Source organism: Vombatus ursinus, unplaced genomic scaffold (assembly GCF_900497805.2).
Source record: "Vombatus ursinus unplaced genomic scaffold, bare-nosed wombat genome assembly UNPS02014932.1, whole genome shotgun sequence".
In the NCBI taxonomy this organism is placed as follows: Eukaryota; Metazoa; Chordata; class Mammalia; order Diprotodontia; family Vombatidae; genus Vombatus; species Vombatus ursinus.
In genome coordinates this window covers 3,444,814-3,467,901 of record NW_020954710.1, presented here as the reverse complement: position 1 = coordinate 3,467,901, position 23,088 = coordinate 3,444,814, and the positions used below count along the sequence as shown (strand labels likewise).

The 23,088-nt window shown below is 41.6% G+C and overlaps 1 protein-coding gene across 1 annotated transcript in view; it reads right to left on the bottom strand.

Moving 5' to 3' along the window:
* Positions 1 to 23,088, bottom strand: part of LOC114029515 (membrane metallo-endopeptidase-like 1) — a 57,582-nt gene that overhangs the window by 29,463 nt on the left and 5,031 nt on the right. Inside the window, exons 3-8 of the mRNA XM_027843986.1 lie at positions 13,838 to 13,915; positions 11,669 to 11,728; positions 9,018 to 9,179; positions 7,200 to 7,280; positions 4,928 to 5,023; positions 940 to 1,058 (exon numbers count right to left, since the gene is read on the bottom strand). Of these exons, the coding sequence (XP_027699787.1) occupies positions 940 to 1,058; positions 4,928 to 5,023; positions 7,200 to 7,280; positions 9,018 to 9,179; positions 11,669 to 11,728; positions 13,838 to 13,915 (596 nt within the window). The remainder of the gene's footprint in view (positions 1 to 939; positions 1,059 to 4,927; positions 5,024 to 7,199; positions 7,281 to 9,017; positions 9,180 to 11,668; positions 11,729 to 13,837; positions 13,916 to 23,088) is intronic.

Genomic DNA, 23,088 nt, shown 5'->3' with positions numbered 1-23,088 from the left:
TAGTAGTAGTAGTAGTAGTAGTAGTAGTAGTAGTAGTAGTAGTAGTAAACTATAACAAGTCCTTTTAAGGCTTGCAAAACTCCATACATGCATTTTGCCTTCAAAATAATCCTGAGATGTAGGTGTAATTACTAACTCCATTTTATAGTTGAGGAAATGAGACAGAGAGAAGTTAAGTCCCTTGCCCAGGGTCACACAGCTAGTAAGTGTCTGAAGTTAGATTTGAACTAAAGTCCTCCTGACTTCAAGTCTGAATGAGATAACATGGATATACTGTGCCTTGCAAACCTTGAAGTTCTATATAAATGCTAGATTCTCTATCCATTTCTCCCATGCAGGGGAAAACAATTAGTAAACCAATGAAATTAGTTTCTCTTTAGCTTTCTGTTGCCACTACTAATTGCCCTGATTGACCTTTAATAAATAAAAGCATGTTTGGTTTCTTGTGACTCATAATTTTTTATAGTTTGAATCTATGTCCCTCACATACTTCTGAGGGCTAACTTACGTAATGCAGGTTGGAAATCAGAAACAGATTTGGGAAAAGAAGATTCAACTCTGAAACACATCTATTTCCTAATTAAACGAAAGGGACCATTACCAACTTTGAATCTGGCACATGGCTCCCTGTAAGATCATATCCACATGCCCAGGAGCAGACTCAGAAAAAGAATGATTCTTTCCCAGGTAACCATGGCTGATATCTCAAGCCCACATTCAGATGGACCATCAGAGATTCAGGTCTGTGTCCTCCAATCAGCTCCCCCTTTTCTAATATCTCCATCAGATGATAGGTTGGGCATTTCTTTGGGAGGCCAGGTCCCTAAACCAACTGGCAAGGGATTGAATGCAGCTCCTGTGGTAGGATACCCCACTTCCCACAGCTAGCTAGGTATCTCTCACTCCTAACTGAGCTGAGGGACCAGGTGTGGTACTTACATAGATGATGTGGCTTCTGGAATCTCGGTCGTCATTCCAAACAAACATGTCAATGAGGAGCCGTTTGTTGAACTGGGAGTTCATCATTGACAGCTTCTCTTCCATGACCCAGTAGGGTTCTAGGAATTTGAATTCATAGAATGTTAGAGCTGGGAAGGACCTTAGAGCATAGGAGTAAGAGCTGGGAGGGACCTTAGAACCTAGAATGTTAGACCTAAGAAGAAACTTAGAGAATGTTGCAGCTGGGACAGCCCTTAGAACAGGGAACGTCAGAATTGGGAGGAACTTTAGAATATAGAACGTTAGACCTGGGAAAACTTAGAACAGAGAATGTCAGAGGTAGGAGGAACTTTAGGATATAGGATGTTAGACCTGGGAACAAAATGTCAGGGCTGGGACTTGACAGCATAGAAAATCAGAGTTGAAAGGACCTTTAGAATTTAGAATGTCAGGGCTGGAAGAAACTTTAGGGCAGAGAATTTCATAGCTGGAAGAGACTTTATACTTTAAAATGTCAGAACTGGGAGCACAGACTTCACTTTTTTACAACATGGACAGCTTTGGCAGTCTAGTGAAGAACTATGGACCTTTCTCAGAATTGCGTTTTTAAATGCATAGATTCACAGAGGAAACCAATTATATTGAAGTAAAGACTTCATTTTTTCCTCATTCAGTTTCACAGACCCCCTGAAATCTATCCATGGACCTCTGGATAAGAGCCTCTGCCTTAGAGATAATATAGTCCAATGACTTCATTTCAAAGAGTGGTAAATTGAAGCTCAGAAAAAGGAAATGATTCTTAACACTTCACTTGTCTGGAAGAATATCTTTGTCCTAGAAAAAAAACAATTTGTTGAATTAACTCTGCTTCAATGGTTCATTTTTATGGGGTACAGGTCTGCATCAAAGTTCTGTGAGAAGCAGTTACCAATTAAATTCTGAAACAGTAGTTGCTTATAGACATATGACAAGGTGTAGAACATTGGAGCCAACAGGAAGAATAGTCCTTTTCTGTGATTTTCATATGAAGAATTGAATAAATGGAGAACATACAGTGAATAACTGGGGAAATACTGGCAGAACCAGTCTAATAGTATGGGGAAAATAAAATTTACTTGAATAGAGAGAGAAGATAAGAGTGTAGTTACAATCATAAGCTATGGTGGGGTTGTTCTTGGGGAGGACCCAGATATTGAACAAAGAAATTAGGAAGAAGGGAAAGAGTAGATTTCAGAACTAGGTTAGACTATGCCCAAAGGTCTATAAAAATGTGCATACCCTTTGAGCCAGCAATAGCACTTCTAGGGCTATATCCCAAAGAGATCATACAAATGGGAAAAGGACCCACATGTACAAAAATATTTATAGCAGCTCTTTTTGTGGTGGCAGAGAATTGGAAATTGAGAGGATGCCCATCAATTGGGGAATGGCTGAACAGGTTGTGGTATATGAATGTAATGGAATACTATTGTGCTATAAGAAATGATGACTAGGTTGCCTTCAGAAAAACCTGGAAAGACTTGTATGGTCTGATGCTGAGTGAAGTGAGCAGAACTAGGAGAACATTGTACACAGTAACAGCCACATTGTGTGATGACTGACTTTGATGAACTTTACTCTTCTCAGCAATGAAAGGATCTAAGACAACTCCAAAAGACTCATGATGGAAAATGCTCTCTACATCCAAAGAAAGAACTATGGAGTTGGAATGCAGATCGAAGCATACTATTTGCTATTTTTCTTCTGTTGTATTTTGTTTCCTCTTTCTGGTGGTTCCTCCTATTGGTTCTAATTCTTACTCACAACATCACTAATGTGAAAATATGTTTAATAGGAATGTATATATATATATATATTATATATATATATATATAGCCTATATCAGATTGCATGCCATCTTGGACAGGGAGGTGGGGAGGGAGGGGGAGAAAAATTTAAAACTCAAAAGCTTATGGAAGTGATTGTTGATAATTCAAAATAAATTAATAAAAGAAAAAAAAAGAACTGGTTAATGAGAGGCCATAACTCTTTCTGAGTATTGGGACTCATGGAGTAAGTTAAGTTAGTTGGCCAGTGAAGGGCTGGAGTGGTTTCTATTGCTACTTGATGCTGAAGAAAAGCAAAAACAAAAACAAAAGAAGGGCTAAAGAAAATATACTCTGCTCTTTATATAGTCTGCTCTTGGTTATAACTGACAGCTGAGGAGTAAAGGGAATGTGTTCTACCTTTTATTATGATCTGTCATGGAAAAGAACAGAAAAGAGAAGAGGAGGCCATCAAAGATATTCCCCTGAATTGTTATTGCTAAGAGAAATCAAGCCCAGCATGGATCAGCTCAACCTAATTCAGCGGTGAAAGCATCTGTTCAGCCCTGAAGGGATATTCATCAAGGAACTTTGGTGGACAGTTCCTGAGATAGAAAGAAGGCAACAAAGTTTACGGTTCTAGAGCTGTGGGTTGACTTGGCCACGTGTGTTCCACAAATATTTGCTTTATTACCCGAGGCTTTAGGTGTGTGCTCACTCTCTCCATAGCCAATATGTGCATCAATGGGAGACTAGAATGAAAGTTTGTGGGTGGAATGCTTTGGATATATCATGTACTTGCCTTGCATTTTTAGTAAATGTTTTGGTGAAGACTAATCAGTCGATTTATTAATGGGAAACACACCACAGCTCACGAACTATGGTGTCAGTGAGAAGTCACCTATGAGTCACCCTGAGATTCTGAGATAGCAGTAGCTTGTGATCCAACTCTCTGGGGGGGGCACTCTCAGTTGCCAAAATGAATGTAGGAGGGGTGAGCAAGCCAGCACCAGCCCAGGGAGAGAGGGAGAGGGAGAGGAGAAAAGGGAGAGGAGTAGTGGGAGAGGAAAAAGAGAGGAAGAGGAGGAGGGGGAGGGGGAGGGTAGAGGGGGAGAGAGCGAGACAGAGAGAGAGAGAGAGAGAGAGAGAGAGGGAGAGAGAGGGAGAGAGTCTGGGGAGATCTGGGGTCAATACCTTGCCCAAGCCACAGAAAGAAACTTGCTCAAGATATGACAATGGAAGAACCAGGACTAGATACTAGAGTTTCTGATTCTCTATTCAGGGCCCTTTATATGGGAAGAATTAAAAGAACTCAAGACCTACTGATTATCAGTAACCTTGTATGTTTAACTCCTTTCCTTCATAGGCTTTTCACTTTAACTTATTCTAAGCACACTTTATGCTTCCACTTTCCCTCTAAAGCAAAGAAAGAATGGATAGAAAAGTGGTTTGGTTTGGTTTTGGCTTTCTGCCTTCAGCTAATCAGGGAACTAGGATAAAGATGTAGCGATTAGGGTTCATTCCCCTTCACCAGTCAGGGGCTGGGAGGACCTTGAAAATCTCCATAATTTTGAAGGAGACAAGATGTATGTCCTTGATAACAGGCTATCCCAACCCTTCCTAGGAGCCCTAATATCCCTCCCTAGCCGGGGGACAGAGGTGGGAGAAGCTTCATCTCAGCTGCCTCTATCTGGGCCCAAGTCCTGGGAGTAGTTTTCTGGCTGTGGAGGAATTAGGATCTGCAGAGAGAGGCAGACCACAGACAAACTCTGATGCTGTCTTATTCTTCAGGGAATATTCTTACACACTTCTAGCACTTGTTGGCTCTTACAACATTATCTCATTTTACAAGGATAAAATGGAATCCCTGGGAAATAGGTTGTGCAAATATTATTATTCCCATTTCATAAATGACAAAATTGAGGACTAGAGAGAAGTGAGAACTGGAACCCAAGGCCTCTGATTCTGATGTGATGCTCTTTCACTGATCCGCATGCCCTCCTTTTACCTTAGGAAGGATCAATGTTGGTCACTGTTCCAGGTCTAACAGGACCACTCCTTTTTCCCTCCAAATCTCCCTTCTTAGCCAGGGTTCTTCCCCAGCCCCTGGGGCCAGCCAGGGTGGCTGACACAGGGAAGGATGCTGCTGGTGAGAGGGCAAGAAGGCGAGGGGGCTCACATACCTCTGACTTCCTTCCAGTTGTCAGTAGCCACTGGCCAATCTCCCACAATTTCTAAGATTTTTAATAGAGGTTGAGAGTCCCGTGATTCGATTAGATCTGAAACAGGAAATGGCGATACACATCCAAGCGCCCCAGGAACTCTAAGGGTGCAGGAACCCATCCAGAAACATGAATGACTCAAGTGCATACTACACACATACAATCACACTCCATGAACATGTGCATGGAAACACAAATATGCCAAGAGGGGCATCCAGGGTGCAAAACACAAACAATGGGAACACTCAACAGATATGGGCATGCCCCAAAGCATAGAAACACACAGAATCAAATGAAATAACATTTGTAAAGTGCTTAATACAGTGCCTAGAATATAGTAAGTGCTTAATAAATGCTTATTCTTGTTTCTTATTTCCATATAACACATACCATGCAAAATAAGTTATAGATACATATGATACATAAAGACAACACAAAAAATACAAACACACCCCAACACACAATAGTTCTAGAAATATACACAACTCAACACAGAAACAGGCATAAAATAGTCATAGAAAAACTCAATCAATGAATCAATCTACAAACATTTATTAAATGCTTGCCAGGCACTGAGCTAAGTATGGTGAGTACAAAGATGGGCAAAAACATAGGGCCTGCCTTCAAGAAGCTCACAGTCTAATGGGGGGGACAACATGGAAATGAACAAGTATATATAAGGTACATATGGAGGGGATGAGAGGAAGGCTCAAGTTCTGGGGAGATCAGAAAGGTGCCATGCACAGAGTGGTTTTTGAGCTGAGTCTTGAAGGAAAGCAGGGATTCTAGGAGGCAAAGGTGAGGAGGGAGGGCATTCCAAGCATGGGGGACAGTCAATGAAAAGGCATGGTGGTGGGAGATGGTGTCTAGGAACAGGAGGCAGGCAGTGTAGCCAGTCTAGTTGGAGGGGAGACCGTGGAAGAGAAGATTAGAAAAGTCAGAAGGTGCCAGGTTATACAGAGCTTTAAAAGTCAAACAAGGGGTTTTCTATTTGACTCTAAAGGTAACAGCGAGCCACTGAGCTTTTAGAAATCCATACAACACAACATAGAAACACACAATACCATCATAGAAACACATGACATCCAGCACAGAAACATACAATACAGTCAAAGAAAAACACACAGTATGGCACAAATCAGGAGTGGGAAATCTGTAGCCTCAAGGGCCTCTGGTCTTCAAGTGAGGCCCTTTGACTAAATCCAAACTTCACAGAACAAATCCCATTAATAAAAGGATTTGTTCTGTAAAACTTGGACTCAGTCAAAAGGCTGGACCTAGAAGGCCACAGGTAACCTCAAGGTCGCAGGTTCCCTACCTCTGGCATAGATAAAATGAGTCTGAGACAACCAAGGCACATGTAAACACATAAAACATAAACATACAACATACTGACACACAGACACATAGAAATGTAACATAAACCACAGAGGAGACACACAGAAACATGCATGAATACGATGTAGACATAGAGCAATACAAAGACATCGACACAGAAAGAGAGACAGCCCTAAATCCTTCTCCCCTCTCCCCCTGCCCACCCCTTCCTGTCTTGCATACATTCACTGTTTTCCTGGGTTCCACTTTCATTTGACTAACTCCATAACTGCCAAAGATAAACCTTGCCAGGGCCATTTCCACAGACATTGAAGTTTATAAAGAACTTAGCATAAGCTCATTTGATCCTCACAATGACTTCCAGAGATGGGCAGTATAATTGACCTCATATTATAGAAGAAAATGGAGCCAGGGCATGATTACACAGCTAAGGCTCAAACCTGGCTCTCCATACTCCCAGCCTGGTCCCCTTTCCCCTATCTGAAGCTTCCCCTGAAGTAAAGTCTCCAGACTCATTTAGATATAGTCACATTTGGCTTCTGCTCCTCAGTGGCTGTGTCTGGTGCACTCCTAGAATGTGTGAGTAACGGGGGCTGCTGTCCAGGGTCACAGCCTCTCACTCTAGCTTTTCCCCACCTCCAACCTCCAGTGCCCAACCTCCAACGCATTGTAGAGTCCCAGGCACTAGCAGAGCTAACCATAGGGAGTTGATAGGGTAAGAAGAAGTAGCCTGGATCTAGCCCATACCATAGTGTTGGCTCCCGGATGCGCCAGTCCAGACGTTATTGGCTGTTCCTCTTACCCAGCCCTCCCACCCAGTTTCTTCCCCAGCACTATATAGCTTAGCCTGGGGTAATCCCAAACCCAAAGCACAGAAAGGCCAGACATCACTTACTTTCATTCATGCAGGAACTATAGAGCATCTTTGCTTTCTGGATGGCATTCCGGTCTCCCTCTCTAGGGGTCTCCAGCACACCTGGGGCAGAGGGGAGAGCACAGCTGGATGGGGGCCTTAGGAGGAGACAACAGAGAACCCTGGTCACTTCTGCCTGTGGTGGAGAGCAGGGTCAGGAGTGGGTTATTCCTTGACCTCAGGAAGGCAAGAGCGATAGAAGCTGGGAGAGGGTAAAACCTCTCATCCAGAAAATGCACCTCCCTCCATTCTTTGCACAAGTCTGGGATTGTAGGTGTAGAATGTTGTATATACTGTCAGAATCAGCTGATCTATTGGTTTTGCTGAGCTAACTCTTGGGGTTGCTTTCTTTTTCTCTTTTTTTCCCTCAAGAAATGGCTTCTTGGGTAGGGAAGTGGGGAGTGACCTATTAAGAAATTAAGAAATAATGTATGAACTGAGGTATCAATAAGCTAAAAATAAAATCTATCCTTGCCAGCCAAGTCCAGATCCCAGCTGATGGACACATCAGAAATCTGCCTGAGCAGCAAACCAGTCTAGTCTGTTGGCATTATGAGGGCAGAGTGCATGGGGTGACAGGTAGATTCACTTCTGGTGTGGGAAAGGGGCATCTGCTTACCTTCTAAAATCTCCTCTATCCCAGCTGTGGGGAACTGAAGGGTGGTTTTAGCCCAATCTTCATTTTTTATCAGATCTTAGGAGTTAGAAGTATTAGAGTCCTAGAGACTGTTGAATCCAATACCCCAGTTTTAAAGATGAAGAAATTGGGGCTCAGGGAGCAAATTAATGGTCTGGCCAGGGTCACACAGCTTTAACAGAACTGAGATTCAAACCCAGGTCGTCTGACCTCAAATTCAATGCTCTTTGTGCTATTAAGATTGCTTTTCTTAATGAGACTTAGTGGAAAGAGTGTGGGATTTAAATACAGAGGATCTGCCTCTGACACTTCCTCTCTGTGGGACATTAGCTAAGTCATTTAATTTCTTTAAGACTTTGTTTCCTTATTTCTTGAATTATGAGGTTGTACTAGACAGCTTCTGAGGTGCTTTTCAGGTCTGTAACTATGAATCTAAAAGTCTGAGGCCACCCAAATTCTGGGAATGCCTCTCATATAGCAGGTACACCCTAGAGATTTGTTGATAAATTGACACCAAGTTTATACTTGCAGACTGCGTCATCTTGCCAAAAGTTCAGCATGAATACATTTGCCATGCTGAATTACTGTGATCTGAGAATGGTAGCATTGGAAAAGCGGTGTTACCACTAGTATACCATAGTTATTATGAGCAGGCTAACAAAGTATGGTGGGAAGAGAGAGCTGCATTGGGAGTCAGATGGCCTGGATCCAAAACCCATCTGTGCCACTAACTAGCTGGATGACTTTGTGTAATTAATTTCATCTGCCTGGGCCTCTGTTTCCTCAACTGTAAAATGAGAGAGTTGGATACTTCCTAAGATCCCTTCCAGCTTTAGATTTATGAGAAATTATCTACACTACCCAACATAAAGTCACTACTTGCCATGAGGTTACCCGATACCATGAACCCAAACTAGGGGTGGGGAACCTGCAGCCTCAAGGCCACATATGGTCCTCTAGGTCCTCAAGTGAGGCTCTTTGACTGAATCCAATCTTCACAGAACAAATCCCTTTAATAAAAGGATTTGCTCTGTAAAACTTGGACTCAGTCAAAAGGCTGCACCCAAGGATCTAGAAGGCCACATGTGGACTCAAGGCCACAGGTTCCCCACCCCTGGCCCAAACCATGACTCCTGACCAGAACAACCCCTTCTGCTCCTCACCTTTGAGTATGATTTCCAGATCATCCCGTAGCTTATCGAAGATGCTGTATCGGGAGCTGCTCTCAGGAATCACGTGGCGGTTGAGCCAGCCCCCGCAGGCATACTGGTAAAAGTCATTACAAGGCTCGCTGGTGGGGTCCATGTTCTGGATGATCCTAGAAGCTGTCCACCACAATGTCAGATATTTGAGATGATGGGGATTGTGGAATCCAAGGGTCTTGACTCCTACCCCAATTGATCTATATCTTGCACTGCACCCAGATGGGTCCAGAGGAGAAAGTGAGGCTGGTGACTTTGCTCAGTCCTCCCTCACTTAAATCCAATTCACTTGCATGTCATGGCATCACCTCCCTGATGTCATGATCCTCTTGGAGAATGAAGGACAAATAATAACAGTAACAACAATAATAACTGGTGCCCAAACACAAGAGATGACCAGGTCAAAAGGAACTTGCCCTTGGTAGGGGCATTCCCCCTCCCTTTTATCCTGGGCAGTGATTAGGAACAAGGAATGTGTGGGGTGGGTAAATGATTGGGCACAGTGTGTACCAGGAGGCTCTTCTTCTTCTTTTTTTTTTTTTGGTTAATAGAACATTCATGGAAGAGAACATTTAAATCAACTGAACTTTCTAGGTTAAGTAGAAAACACTTTTATCCTTATTAATAGTAGCTACCATTTCTAAAGTGCTTCAAGATTTACAAAGTGCTTTACACACATTTTCTTATTTGAGTCTCACAACACTTCTGCAAAGCATGTTCTCCCCATTTTACAGATGAGTGAACCAAGGCTGAGGGAAGTTCAATAATTTTCCCACTTACTTGAGTGTGGAGGGAGTTAGATTTGAAGACAAACCTGTAATAACTTATATCAAAGATTTCAGGGAGTGTTTTTGTCTCAGTCCACATCCAACACCATTCCCAATCAATCAATAAGTGAGTGTGGATTAACGAGTGCTTACTTAAGCAGTGACAAGAAAGGAGTTTCACTTTCTCTGTCTCCATCTCTCCTCTGGAATTATGAGGCTTTTCACTCGGAACAATGGCCTTGCAGTGCCCTAGTCAGGAAGCAGGCCTGATCCCAGTAGCTGCTGGGGAAGATAACCATTCAGGAAGATTCTCATAAGATAATATAAAGGAGAAATGCCAGGGAAAGCGTGGGTCATTGCTTTATGGTTGGACAACTGCACCTGGAACCAGGAGTGGGTCATGGCTTTCATACTTATTAACTGTGTGACCCTGTGCAAGTCTGTGGAACTTTCAGAGCCTCAATTTCCTTGTTTGTGAATTGAGAAGGTGAGGCTAGATGGCCACTAGGGTCTATTTCAACTCTCAATCCATTATAAAATCCTACAAATGTGGAATATATATGTATGTAGAGAAATATATGCCTATATTATATAAAAATGTGTGTATGTATATGTTTATGATTTTTTTCTGGTCCGACTCTGGTTGTTTTGTCATTCATTTTTCCATTATTAAAAGATACCCTTTATGTTTTTTTTTATTTTTGTTTTTTGTTTGTTTGTTTGTTTTGTTTTCTCCTACCCCCATCCCTTGAACCTTTCCTCATAACAAAGAGGGAAAATTACTTAAGCCTTGTTGGATAACAAAATATTGGGCCAGTCAGTTCCTAAGCTTTTTCTGCCATCAACCAGTCAATCAACAAACACTTATTAAGTATCTGCTGTGTGCCAGAGTTTTCATTAATTCATTTGTTCATTCATTCATTTATTCAATCATTCATACATTCATCCAAAAAGCCTATATTGTGCTGGGGGAAATCACATGCAGATACAAAAGTATACAAAATCAATAGTACCTGGCACATACTAGGCACTTAGTAATGCTTATAGGCTTGACTAATTTGGCAGGACAGCACCAGCAGCTGAGAAGATCTCATGTAGAAAGTGATGCTTGAGCTGAGTTTTAAAGGAAACTGAAGATTTTAAGAGGGAGAGGTGAGAAGGGAGAGCATCTCAGGCATGGGAGATAGTTTTAGCAAAGGCATGATTGGAATATGAAGCACTGCACATATAGAACATTCAAAGGACAGGTTGGTTAGATCATAAGGGGAGTCGTATATAACAAGGCTGGAAAGTTAGGTTGGGGTCAGGCAGTGAAGGGCTCTAAATGCCAAATACACGAGTTACCATTTGATCCTGGAGGCAATGGAGTTTTTAGAACATAGGGATGAAATATTTAGACCAGCACTTCAGTAGCTATGTGGAAGATGGATTGGAGAGAGTGGAGACCTGAGATATGGAGACCAATCAACAAGTTAATGCGATGTCCCAGGTTAGAGCTGATGAGGAAAGGGCTGAGCTGGGTCTGGAGAGATCAAGTTATTATAGGAGTCTGTGTGAGAGCCAAGGCAACCAGCCATGCAGCCCCAGAACTTTGTCAGCTCAGCAGCCAATTACCCTCCTGTCAAGCTCTGGTTTCATCCTTAACTGAGATGAATGGTAAAGAATCCTTAGGTTGAAACCTCTTCTAAGAGCAGGGGTCAGTGGAATGTGGCTACACTGGAGAGGTGGAGGTACAGTCACCATTGAAATTCACAGTGATCTGTTCTGTATGGCTGATTCTGCAGGCACGATCTGGGCTCAGTTTCAATCCCTTTTTTGGGGAGACAGAAGGAACATTTTACTTACCTGCTATTACACAGCCAGGGTGGACACAGATTTCTTCAAAACTGGTAGCAATTCTGGGGTCTGTAAGAGGTAAATAGGAAAAAAAATAAACATATGGAAACAGGATGTTCTCTTGGGGAGGGACAAAGATGTTAGCAAAGAGCAGTCTGAGGGGGAGGAGGGTAAGGAAAGAATCATAGATTTCAAGCTGGAAGGAACCTCTGAAGTCATCTAGTCCAACTTACTCATTTCACAGATGAGGAAGTAGAGTCACAGAGATGTGAAGTGACTTGCCCAGGATCACATAGCTAGTAAGTGTCAGAGCTGGGATTTGAACCCAGGTCTTTAGAACTACAAATTCCATCTCTCAAGAGCCCCTATCCTTTGCTTTGCTGATGGTGCCAGGCCAAAAGGGTCATTGAGGGTGGCAACATGGGCACTATCATGATTCACCAGACCCCAGGAAGGACTCCATATAGAGGCCAACAGTCCTGCCCAGGGGACAATGCCAACTGATTTTGCTTTGGAAAGGTTTAAGAGGAGAAACAGAAGACAATCAGGACAAGTCTGGGCTTATGGGGCTTCAGCAGAGTGTGTTCTCAAACTCTAGACTCCACTCCACCGGCTTCTCCACTTGTCTGAAGCCCTGGAGTCACCTCTGCAATTTTGCCTTTTCTTAGGCTGCCCTTCCCTTTTGGGATTTCTCTCTCCTACTTTTCTTACACATTCTGTAAGGTCCAGCTAGAGCCAGAATGAATAATATCTATGCCCACACCAAGGAGGAGCTCACTTGGGATACATATAGCCCCTGAGGCCAGGGCACCAGGAAGGTACCTTCTGATAGCTTCTTATCTTACCTATTCTTCATAACAAGGCGTTAATCTCAGTTCTTCCTATGCTAATCGAGGATCAATAGTACTGTCACTGCCCCCTCTAAATTTTAGCAACATAGGTGAAAGCCCCTGTTGCCTTGCCTTAGTTATTGTTTTGGTCTCTCCCCCGCCAAAGCTTTTCCATGGGGCCCACATTGGTCACTTGTGCTCTGAAGTCTTAGAGTTCTTATAGTGAAGGTTACACAGTCCATCACAGCAGTACAATTTTGTTCGCTTGTGAGGAACACGTCAGTCTCACCCGCTGCTTTTTCAGTTTTGTGCCCAAGTTGAGCACTTACATGGTAACTAAGGAGCACCATGGGAGTTGTAAAGAACCTTTTCTCTTGAGCACTTTGAAATCTTGCTGAGTGGAGCCCCTGGAATAATTTGAAGGGGACCCAGATCTGGATCAAATTCGCTTCCTCCAGTAAAATGAAAGGGGTAGATGAAGCCAGTGACAAGGGGCTTTCCCACCTCCATCATACCTGTTAGTTGCTGGACATGCCAATTTGGGAGCAAGAGTGGAAAAAGGTGAGGTGGCATCAGTGGAGTTGGCAATGTTGACCTTTCTTCTGACTCATAGCCCAAATCAATGTATCCCCTAAATTATACTATCAAAGTCATTCCTCCCCAGTGAAGCCTTCTGAGATGGACTCCATCCAAAGTGACCTCTTCCTCTTCTGAGCTCTCAGAACATTTACTGTTGGTGCCTCCCTCACCTGGCATTTAATATAGGTTGCCTTATATTGTTATAGGGATACATGTCCTGCCTCTCCCAAATAGATTGGAAAACATGATCTATGTCTTAATCTTCTCTTTTCCACTGGGGAATACCATGGCTTGCACCCAGTAGGTGGTCAATAAATATTTTTCGGTATTGATCACATTTTTGAGCTGTTTCTTATTCTTTATCTTGTCTTCCCAATCACTCCCTAAGCTCCTTAAAGGGAGTGAAAGTCTCTTCTATCCCTCCTGTCTTCCCAACAGGGCTTAGCTCAAGCTTACATGCAAGAAAGGTGTTCAATAAAGGCCTTAGAGGATGGATCTGACTTCTCTCTCTAACACAAGGTTATTATATACAGGACACCACCCAGCTTTTTTTTTTTTTTTTGGTTATTTTAAATCTTGCTTCTGAGTCAATTTGCATGGCAACCAGGGTATTATGGGGGTCGTAAACTCTGGTAGCATTAATGGTGATTAAGAGAAGTTAGTGTCCATGGCCATGATGCTCACAGAGACATCCACTGCTTGGTAAATGTAGCTGCTTCCCAGGCAAGCTTACTCGGACTATGCTTATAACAGGCAAGAAAAGGGCTACCTTTGAAATCTCTTCTGACAAGAGTCTTCTCTTCTCTTGGGATATAGAACGAAATGGGAAAGAACAGCACTGGCTTCCCTAGGGAAAAACAGAAGACTTAGCTAATCTCCAGGTTTAAAGAATTTAGGTCCCACTATCCTCGGACAGCTTTGTATGGGGCTGTCCCACCTCCTGGTCAGTTTTCACAGGTGACCTCTAAATTCAAGGCTGGTGAGCTACCCTATTGAAAAACAGACTTAAAAATAATAAGGACTTTGGCTTCCCAGATACTACAGGGAACTGTACAGAACGAGACAGGCCAAATCTTCTTACACCTTACTCCCCAACATGTACTCTTTGATGCACTGACATTGGCCTCTGGCTATTCCACAAACAAGATACCCCATCTCCTGGCTCCAGGGAGTCTTTCTGGTTTGTCCTCCATGCCTAATATGCTCTTCTTCCACTCCAGCTACTGTTCTCTCTGACTTCCTTTAAGTTCCAACTAAGATCTCATCTTTTACTGGAAGCCCTCCCTAACCCCTCTCAATTCTAGTGCCTTCTTTCTCTTAATTATTTCCTATTTATCCCGTATAAAGTTTGTTTTGTACATATTTGTTTGCATGTTGTCTCTTCTAAGCTCCTATCATGGTGGTTGGCACATACTAAGTGCTTAATAAATCTTTAATGATTGGTTGATTAACAACAATAGAAAATTACTGAACAACTTGCCTGAAAGTGGTGTAACATCTATATTGTCTTTTTTTTTTTAAATCACAAAGCCCCTGACTCATGATTTATTCAGGTACTGCAAATATATAAAATAAACCCAAGTATACTGAGAATGATACATATCCATATGATAAATTTTAAAAACATTCTGCCTACACAATAAAGGCAAGAAAATTCATGTTAAAATGGGGCATTTTGCAGGGAAACATTCTATGCCAATTATGGTTTTTCCTCACCTTAAATCCATGATCATTTCTCCTAAAGAAAATTAAGAATGGCTTTCAAATTAAAGTGGGAATCAAACCAAAAACATTTTATTAATCACTTTAGTTACATAATAGAACTATTTGGCTCCCCCTGAAAAAGCACAATGAATAACTTTTACATCCCATGGAATTGTACTCCAATGATATCAAAATGGGTAAGTGTAAAATTCTTGATGCACACCAAGGAAAGATAGAGACTACAGGCTCTCAGCTTGACTCCAGAGGTCCAACTGAACCAATGAAAGAAGGCAAGACTTACAAATATTTTGGTCTTCTTTGGGCCATACACATGGAACCTATCAAAGGGCAAGCTATGACTAAAGATGTTAAGAGACTTACTGACATCCTATAATTGAAGCTCAATGTGAAGGATACTTTTAAAGTCACCAGTGCCTACGTGATAACATTCAATTTATAATTTTGGACTTGCAAAATGAACTCCCAAAACTTGGAAAGTATTCTAACAAAAACCTACACAATGTTAGCAAACTATATAACCCATTATTTTAAGACAGCTGTAAAAAATTATCTTTGGCTTAGCAAAAAAGGAGAATGAAGATTGAGAGACATTCTCAGAGCACACGGAAAATAAATTTTAAAAAAATTACAAAGACCTACCTTCCTTGAGCGATAGTAAAAGCTAACAATAGATATTTGGAGAATTTAATCCAAAGTCATTTATTGCTGGACCAAAAATATGAAAAGACTAAGATATAAAAAAGAATGGAATCAAAAGGGCATCAGCCACATGAGCCTATTAAAAATATGTCCCTAAAGATACATCAAACAAATGGGTAAGTCAAGAGGATATTTTTATAGAAATGGAAAGGTTTATAACAGTCACTTGGGATCAGATCACTGACCCCAGAAAGGTTACAGGACCCTAGATTTGTTCATAGATGAAGACTGTGAGGTAAAATGGTGATAACGGTGTAATATAACCCTGCAGATTGAGAAATTTTGTATCTATCAGATATCTTGAAAGACCCAGTCAAGTACCTAAAACCATACACCAGAAGCTCTCTATCATAAATCAAGAGTTGACAAACCCCCATACTACAAATATAGACCTGAAAATATCTTTGAGAATTCAACAAATACACTGTATTTTAACCAGAGCATAATCAAAGTCAAAACTGTTGTCCATCATCATCCAGACATCATATTGATCCATTACACTTTTAGAACAACCAATCAATCAATAAACACTGATTAAGTACCTACTGTGTTCCAGGCACTATGTTAAATGCTGGGGATACAAAGAAAGGTAAAAGACTGTTCCTGTTTTCACTGTACCCAATACTCATAACCTCCAATCTACATGGAATGAAAAGCTTAGAAAATATAGAGATCTAGAAGAAGAAATCAAAATCATGTGGGAGCAAGAAGACATATAAGTATCATCCTTATCATCTTGTCTGCTCTTGGAGTTATCCTGAATATACTTCCAGTGAACCTGCAGAAGATAAGCTTACATTTCAATGATTTTATCCAGTGATAAAAAGCAGTTATTTTACTCACCTGTGCAAATCCACAGAACATAAAATATAAAAGAATAATTGCAAGATATTGATTTGTCTGTCTCAGGACTGTTTCTATAACTCCATAAAAAAAAGGTGAGAAGAATTTTTTTTAACTTTTTTTTCTAATTAACTAATTTTGTATATATATATGTATAAATATATATTTATTTGTGTATATATTTGTTTTCCCCCCAATTACATGCTAAAACAATTTAACATTTGTTTTTTTTTAAGTTTTGAGTTCCAAATTCTATCCCTCCCTCCCTTCCTTCCCCTTTCCCCTTCCTGAGACAGTAAGTAATGACTTAGGTTATAGATGTGTAATCATGTAAAATATTTCCATATTAGTCATTTTGTAGAAGAAGACTCGAATAAAAGAAAAAGAATGAAAGAAAGAAAGTGAAAAATAGCATGTTTCAGTCTATATTCAATCAATATCAGTTCGTTCTCTGGAGACAGATAGTATGCTTCATCATTAGACTTTTGCAATTGTCTTGTATCATTGTATTGCTGAGAATAGCTAAGTCACGCACAGGTCTTCACTGTACGATATTGCCTTTACTGTGTGCAACATTCTCCTGGTTCTGTTTGCTTCACCTTGCATCAGTTCATGTAAGTCTTTGCAGGTTTAAGAAGCCACTACTTTCTCCTCAAAACATCAAGTTCTTTCTCCTCTTCAGGAAAGAGTCTTCCCTTCCCTTCCACCTTGGTGTGGCATTCTTCCACTTTCCAGCTTCCTGGCAAGGGCCATGTTTCTCCTCCTGTATTTCAGATCCTTTTTTTTTTTTCCCATTAAACTTCTTCTGTTGAGGTTTAGAGGTTTAGGGGTACTGGGACCCAAAAAATCACAACATGTGGGTCCTGCCTGAATGAATTCAACTCAAGCCTTCTTTCAGCCAAAGACAAGGTTTATTTCCACTATATTGGCCAGACTTTTAAGGAATCTGAACATTACCAAGCTATTGGCTAGATTATAAGAATCTAAGCCAGGATTCTTTTGACCACTGTATTCATCCTTGTCTAGTTTATTCATGATTGGTGGATTCAAAGGGGTTGGGGGAGAGGGTCTTTTTACCTTAGATTGAGACATCTATAAAGGATTCCAGATTCCTTTGTCTTCCTGGGCATAAAACTTTGCTAAACCTACCCACTGTGGGCCACTCAGAATTACCCACAGTTCTGGGTGAGGCTGGTTTCCTCACAATGGTTTCATATACATTTTCATCATTTAGAACTAGAAAAACTTCGAGACCTGCAAGGTGGCAGTGCAGTGGTTTAATACATGTCACCTTGTAAGCTACATAATGTCTTTCCTGATTGCCTCTACAGCTGCTTACACCTCTCCCATCCCAACACATTTCTTTGTATTTATTTTGGATATTTTTACATAAACTTATGTAACAGGGCAACCCTTGACAATGCACTTGTCCGGGGTATCACCCTTCGTATGTTGTCTCTCCTGATAGCATTGAATCATCTTTGGGGCTGGGACTGTGGTTTCCTTTCTACCACTATATTCTTAGTATCTGGCACAGTATCTGGTCCATTAAATAGGACTTAATCCATTCTTGTTTAATTAATTGATACTATCTGGAATTTATGGAGAGCTTTTAGGTTTGTAAGGCATTTGATATATGTTATTTCATCTATGAATCACTAGCACAAATGATTAGAATATGTGCTGTTACAAGATGGGTATATGATGAGTGATTTAAAAATGCTACATCAGGTCTTAGGATGAAAATTGTTACTAACTGGTGAATCAGGGAAGGGTCCCTGGAGGACATGCCATTTCAGTTGATCTTTAATGGATAGCTTGGAAGCAAAAAGGTGAGAAGGTAGAGGCAGGGCTAGGGCAGAGCTAGGGAAGGGCAGAGACAGAGAGCATGATGCCAGTCTGGAGGTCAGAGAGTAATTCCATTTGGCTCCAGTGTGGATAAAAGTGACATTAGATAAGAGATCAATTACCTCAATTTACCCAACTGCTTTTCCCCAGCTGTGGGTAACCTACAGAGCCCAAGAACAGCACAGCAATGGAATAAAGTTCCTAGGTCCCCAACCACTGAACTTGTGCTACCTGGCTAAGGCAGTTAGATTGTGCAGTGGATACAATGTCTTGCTTGAAGTCAGCAAGATCTGAGTTCAAATCCCATCTCAGACACTTCCTAATTGTGGGACCTTGGACAAGTCACTTCACCTCTGCCTGCCTCAGATTCCCCCATCTATAAAATGGAGATAATAGCAGCACCTACCTCCCACGGTTATTGTGAAGATCAAATGAGGTAATATTTGTAAAAGTCTGTAGCACAAAGCCTGGCACATAGTAGGTTCTTAGTAAATGCTTATTTCCTTCTCTCTACCCTTCCCTGCCCTCTCTCAAACACTTTCTGGAAAGCTTTATGTAACTAGGATTATCGGATCATGACTACCTAGGGCTGGGAAAAAAACTTAAAGCCCATCTGGTCCAACCTCCTCATTTTATAGGTGGGGAAACTGAGGACTAGAGAGGCAAAGTGCCTTGTCCAAGGTTACACAAGAAGTAAGTGGCAGAGCTGAGATTTGGACTCAGGTTTCATGAAGCCAAGTTTAGCAATCTTTCCACTGCAACATGCTAAAAGAAAATTTTTGTAAATCAAACATTACTTGAAATACATGTGTCTTTGTCACTGAACTGAGCACGTCCTTTGACCCAGAAATACCACCATTAGGCTCCAGTTCCCACCACTGTAAAATGAGGGGGTAAATCAAGATGACCTTGAAGGACTCTTCCAACTCTAGATCTGGGCTCATACAGTTCTCTTGCCATCCCTTCAGATGATTTTCTTCCCATTCCCCAAAGTGGAATGGGCTCCCTTGACAGAATGGATTTCCCTCCTCTGTGGTCTTCAACCAGAAGCTGGATGACTACTTGCTAGAGATATTGCAGATGATGGGTTCACATTCAGGTCAGTCTGGATGACCTGTAAGATCCCTCAGAAGACCAAGCCCATGGAGGGATGGCTATGATCCATTAACTTTCAGGGGAAGGCTCCCTTTCTTAGCTTACAGACATTTCATTTCTCACCATGATTTCCCTGGCCTGAAAATCCTTGCTGGCATGTACCTGCCCTTGGTTTTCATGACAGCTCCCAGGGGACAGCAGCCTTATCTCAGTCAATTCAGCTGATTGGCAGCTGAGTTTGAAGGCTTTGAGGAATTGTGATGGCCAATTACCAAAGGCATCCTGAGGAGTGAGCTCTCCAGGGTTGGACTGACTGGGATCTCTGCATAACACCCAGACCCTTAAGTAAAGGTTCTCTGCCTCCAAATCCTCTCTACTCTAGGAGGCTGAGAATTCCTCTAAACAGGACATGGACTTTCTCTAAGCAGTAAGTAAAAAACAAAAGCAAACCAAAAAAAACAACAACTTGGAGAATAACTCTCTGGGAGAGAGAGCACAGGGATTATCTGTATTTACTGTATACAATTTACCTATATTCATTGTGTGTGTACAGGTATACATACATGCATATAGACGTACATATGCATGTGTGTATATATGTGAGTGTATGTTTATGTGTGTGTGTACATACACACATACACACATGTGTGGTACCTCTTGTTTTTCCCTAGAGGATGTAAGTTCCAGGAGGACAGGGGTTGTTTCATTTTTCTTTCTGTTTCCCCAGCACACACCATACTGAATGGCAAGCCATTAATAGATACTTCTTAAGATCCTTATCTAGTGCCCTAATGGGGCGGGACTGCTATTGATATTATTATTATTAGGAATGAATTTATTAAACGCGCAGGATTTGAGGGCATATCATTTGTATTTTTAAATTATTGAATTGCTATGAAACAAAAGTAGTAACATTTTAAAATGTGTAATATGTGACAAAAATAAAAAAAAAATATAATGGAGACCTGAGGAAAGCCAGAGAATTGAAGAATTCTAATGTAATATGATTCTCTTATACCATAGGCTTGGGTAGGGTGGTGGGGTGGGGCAGGCAGTCGGTCAGCTAGTGGTTATTAAATACCTACTATGTGTCAGGGACTGTGCTAAGCTTTGGGCAAAAGATAGTCCCTGGCCTCCAGGAGCTCACAGTCTAATGGGAGTAGGAAGGAAGATATGTATAGCAGGGTATCTTCTCAGATTAAAAATAAAGACTCAGTCAAGTGTTACTGGCTTGTCTTAATTTTTTTTTGTTTTGTTTTGCTTGTTTGTTTTTATTCACTGGAGGCAGGAAAGTGGGCAAGGCTCAAGAACTACAGCCTGAAGGCCTGGGGTAGGGGGGAAGGGAGGAGGCTGGTGGTGGCAGGGTCAGAACACTCAGAGCCACCACCAAAAGACCTGGGTTTGAGGAAAAAACTGGCAAATGGCAGTTTCCCAGTGCTCTCTCTATATGTTGATTCCTGAGACTGAGTATTTTCCCATTCATCTCAGCCCCTTGGATTTCCATGTGTATACACACACACTTGTATAGACATACATACATGTATGTATATGCATGTGCACATGGTATACAAACATGCCATATACACAGTGTAAATATGTACACACATATGTGTACATGTGCACATATATACACATTCATATACATATATGTATATGTGTGTATATATAGTACCCCAAAAATCTTAGTGTTTTTAAAAAGGCTTTAATAACAGAAAATGGCTCTAAGACTTTTGAGACACACATATATGCACATATATGTACACACATGTATATATGCACATATATGTACACACATACATAAACATGCACATCTACTTATATATATGCAAATTCTATAGCATTTACACAAGCACAAAGATAAATATGTATATATTTCTGGACATGTTGTCTCCACTGAAGGAATGGAAATTCCTAGAGGGCAGGTACTGTTTCATTTGTGGTTCTGTCTTCCCAGTACCTAACACAGCACCAGGCATACAGTAGGTGTTTAATAAATGCTTGTTTATCTATTGAGAAATTGATAGCTCTCACCCCTTCTCTCTACTACCACCACAAACAACCTAGTGCAGAGGCTGATCCCCTCTGGCCTGGATTATTGCAAGAACCCCCTAACTGGTTTCTGTGCCTGGAGCCTCTCCCCCTTCTAATCCATCTTCCACACAGCTGCCAAATGCTGCTCAAAACTCAGGTTTGGCCATATCATTCCATTGCTCAAGAAACTTTGGTAATTCCCTGTTGCCTTTAGAATAAAACACAAATCCCTTTAAGCTGCTTTCGTTCTAATTTTCCAGGGTGATTGCACATTACTCCACTTCAGGCACATTACATTTCTACCAAACTGCCCTTGTTATTTTCTATACAAGATATTCCATCTACCATCTTTAAGTCTTTGCAAAGGCTGTGCCCCCTGCCAGAAATTCTCTCTTTTTTCACTTCTCACTCTTGGAACCTCTAGCTTGGAACCCCTCCATCTTGGAACTCCAGGCTAAGCTCAAGGATCACCTTGTATGAGAAACCTGTTCTGATCTCCATGACTCCATGGCTTGGTCTTTATCCAGTAAGTCACACCTCCTTGTTGGAGAAGATGTTTATCTAGTCTCTGCTCTGTGGAAATGTTTGAGTCACAGAACAATAAAATGCCAATGATAGAAGGAACCTCTGGGGCATTTAGAAAAGCCCCTACCTGGACAGGAATTATTACAACAATGTTCCAAGCAAACTGTTCAGCCAGTGGGCAAAGGAGCTTAGAGATTCCCTTCCTAATACGCCTACTCATTCTTTGGGTTGGCAATGAAGATCAGAGGATTAACCTTCGATGGTTTTGCCAACTGGAAGCCAACTTCTTTACCACTAGGCTGGCAACCCCAACAGCAGGGGTGGCACACATCCTATTCCCCAGGAAGCCTTATGTTTGACCCATGAGTTATTCCAAGACCTAACCATAATAAACACACAACATTAGAAAGGGATTCCCAGCTTGAGCATCTGACTTGTTTCCCTTAAATATCCTATGCCTTCTCTTGTCTGGCTGGCTCAGGAGCCAAGCTTCTGGCTGCTAAATATTTATGGCAGTGGAGAGTACTACCATTTGGAGGCTTCAATTACTAAAGCGTCTTAATGGGTAGATAGATCAGAGCTATCTGTCCCTAAATAAGGGTCTGCTGAGGTTACAGAACCTCAGAACTGGAAGGGACCTCAGAGACTTCTAGAGGGGTAGGGAACCTGAGTCCTTAAGACCACATGTGGCCCTCTAGGTCCTCAAGTGTGTCTCTTTGACTGAATCCAAACTTCATAGACCAAATTGTTCTGTAAAACTTGTCATCAATCAAAAAGCTGCACCCAAGGACCTAGAGGGTCACATGTAGCCTTGAGGCTGCAGGTTCCCCACCCCACACCATGTCCTACCTACTCAACATCAACAACAAATGGTGTATTTAACTCCTACTAGGATACCTCCAATGACGAGGAGCTTGCTACCTACCTTTCCACTTTCTGCTCAGATAGTACCTTCCCAGCAGGATGCATTTCTATCAAGCCAGGGGTGGGGTGGATATCATGCCCTACTCAGGAGGCAAAGCAAGAAGCCTCCTTTGGAGACACAGAAGCTTATATGTGCATCTTCCACCCTATCAATGATGTTGGCAGAGAAAGATGCTTACATATCTCCTTTCTCTGATACCTCTCAAATGGAGACATTACCATTTCCCTCCATTTAAGCCACAGTTGGGCGAAGTCAGAAACAAACCCAGTTAGTGTGAGCTTCCTGAGATGTGGGGCAAACTGAGGAAGATTTCAGATTGGGTTTGTGAA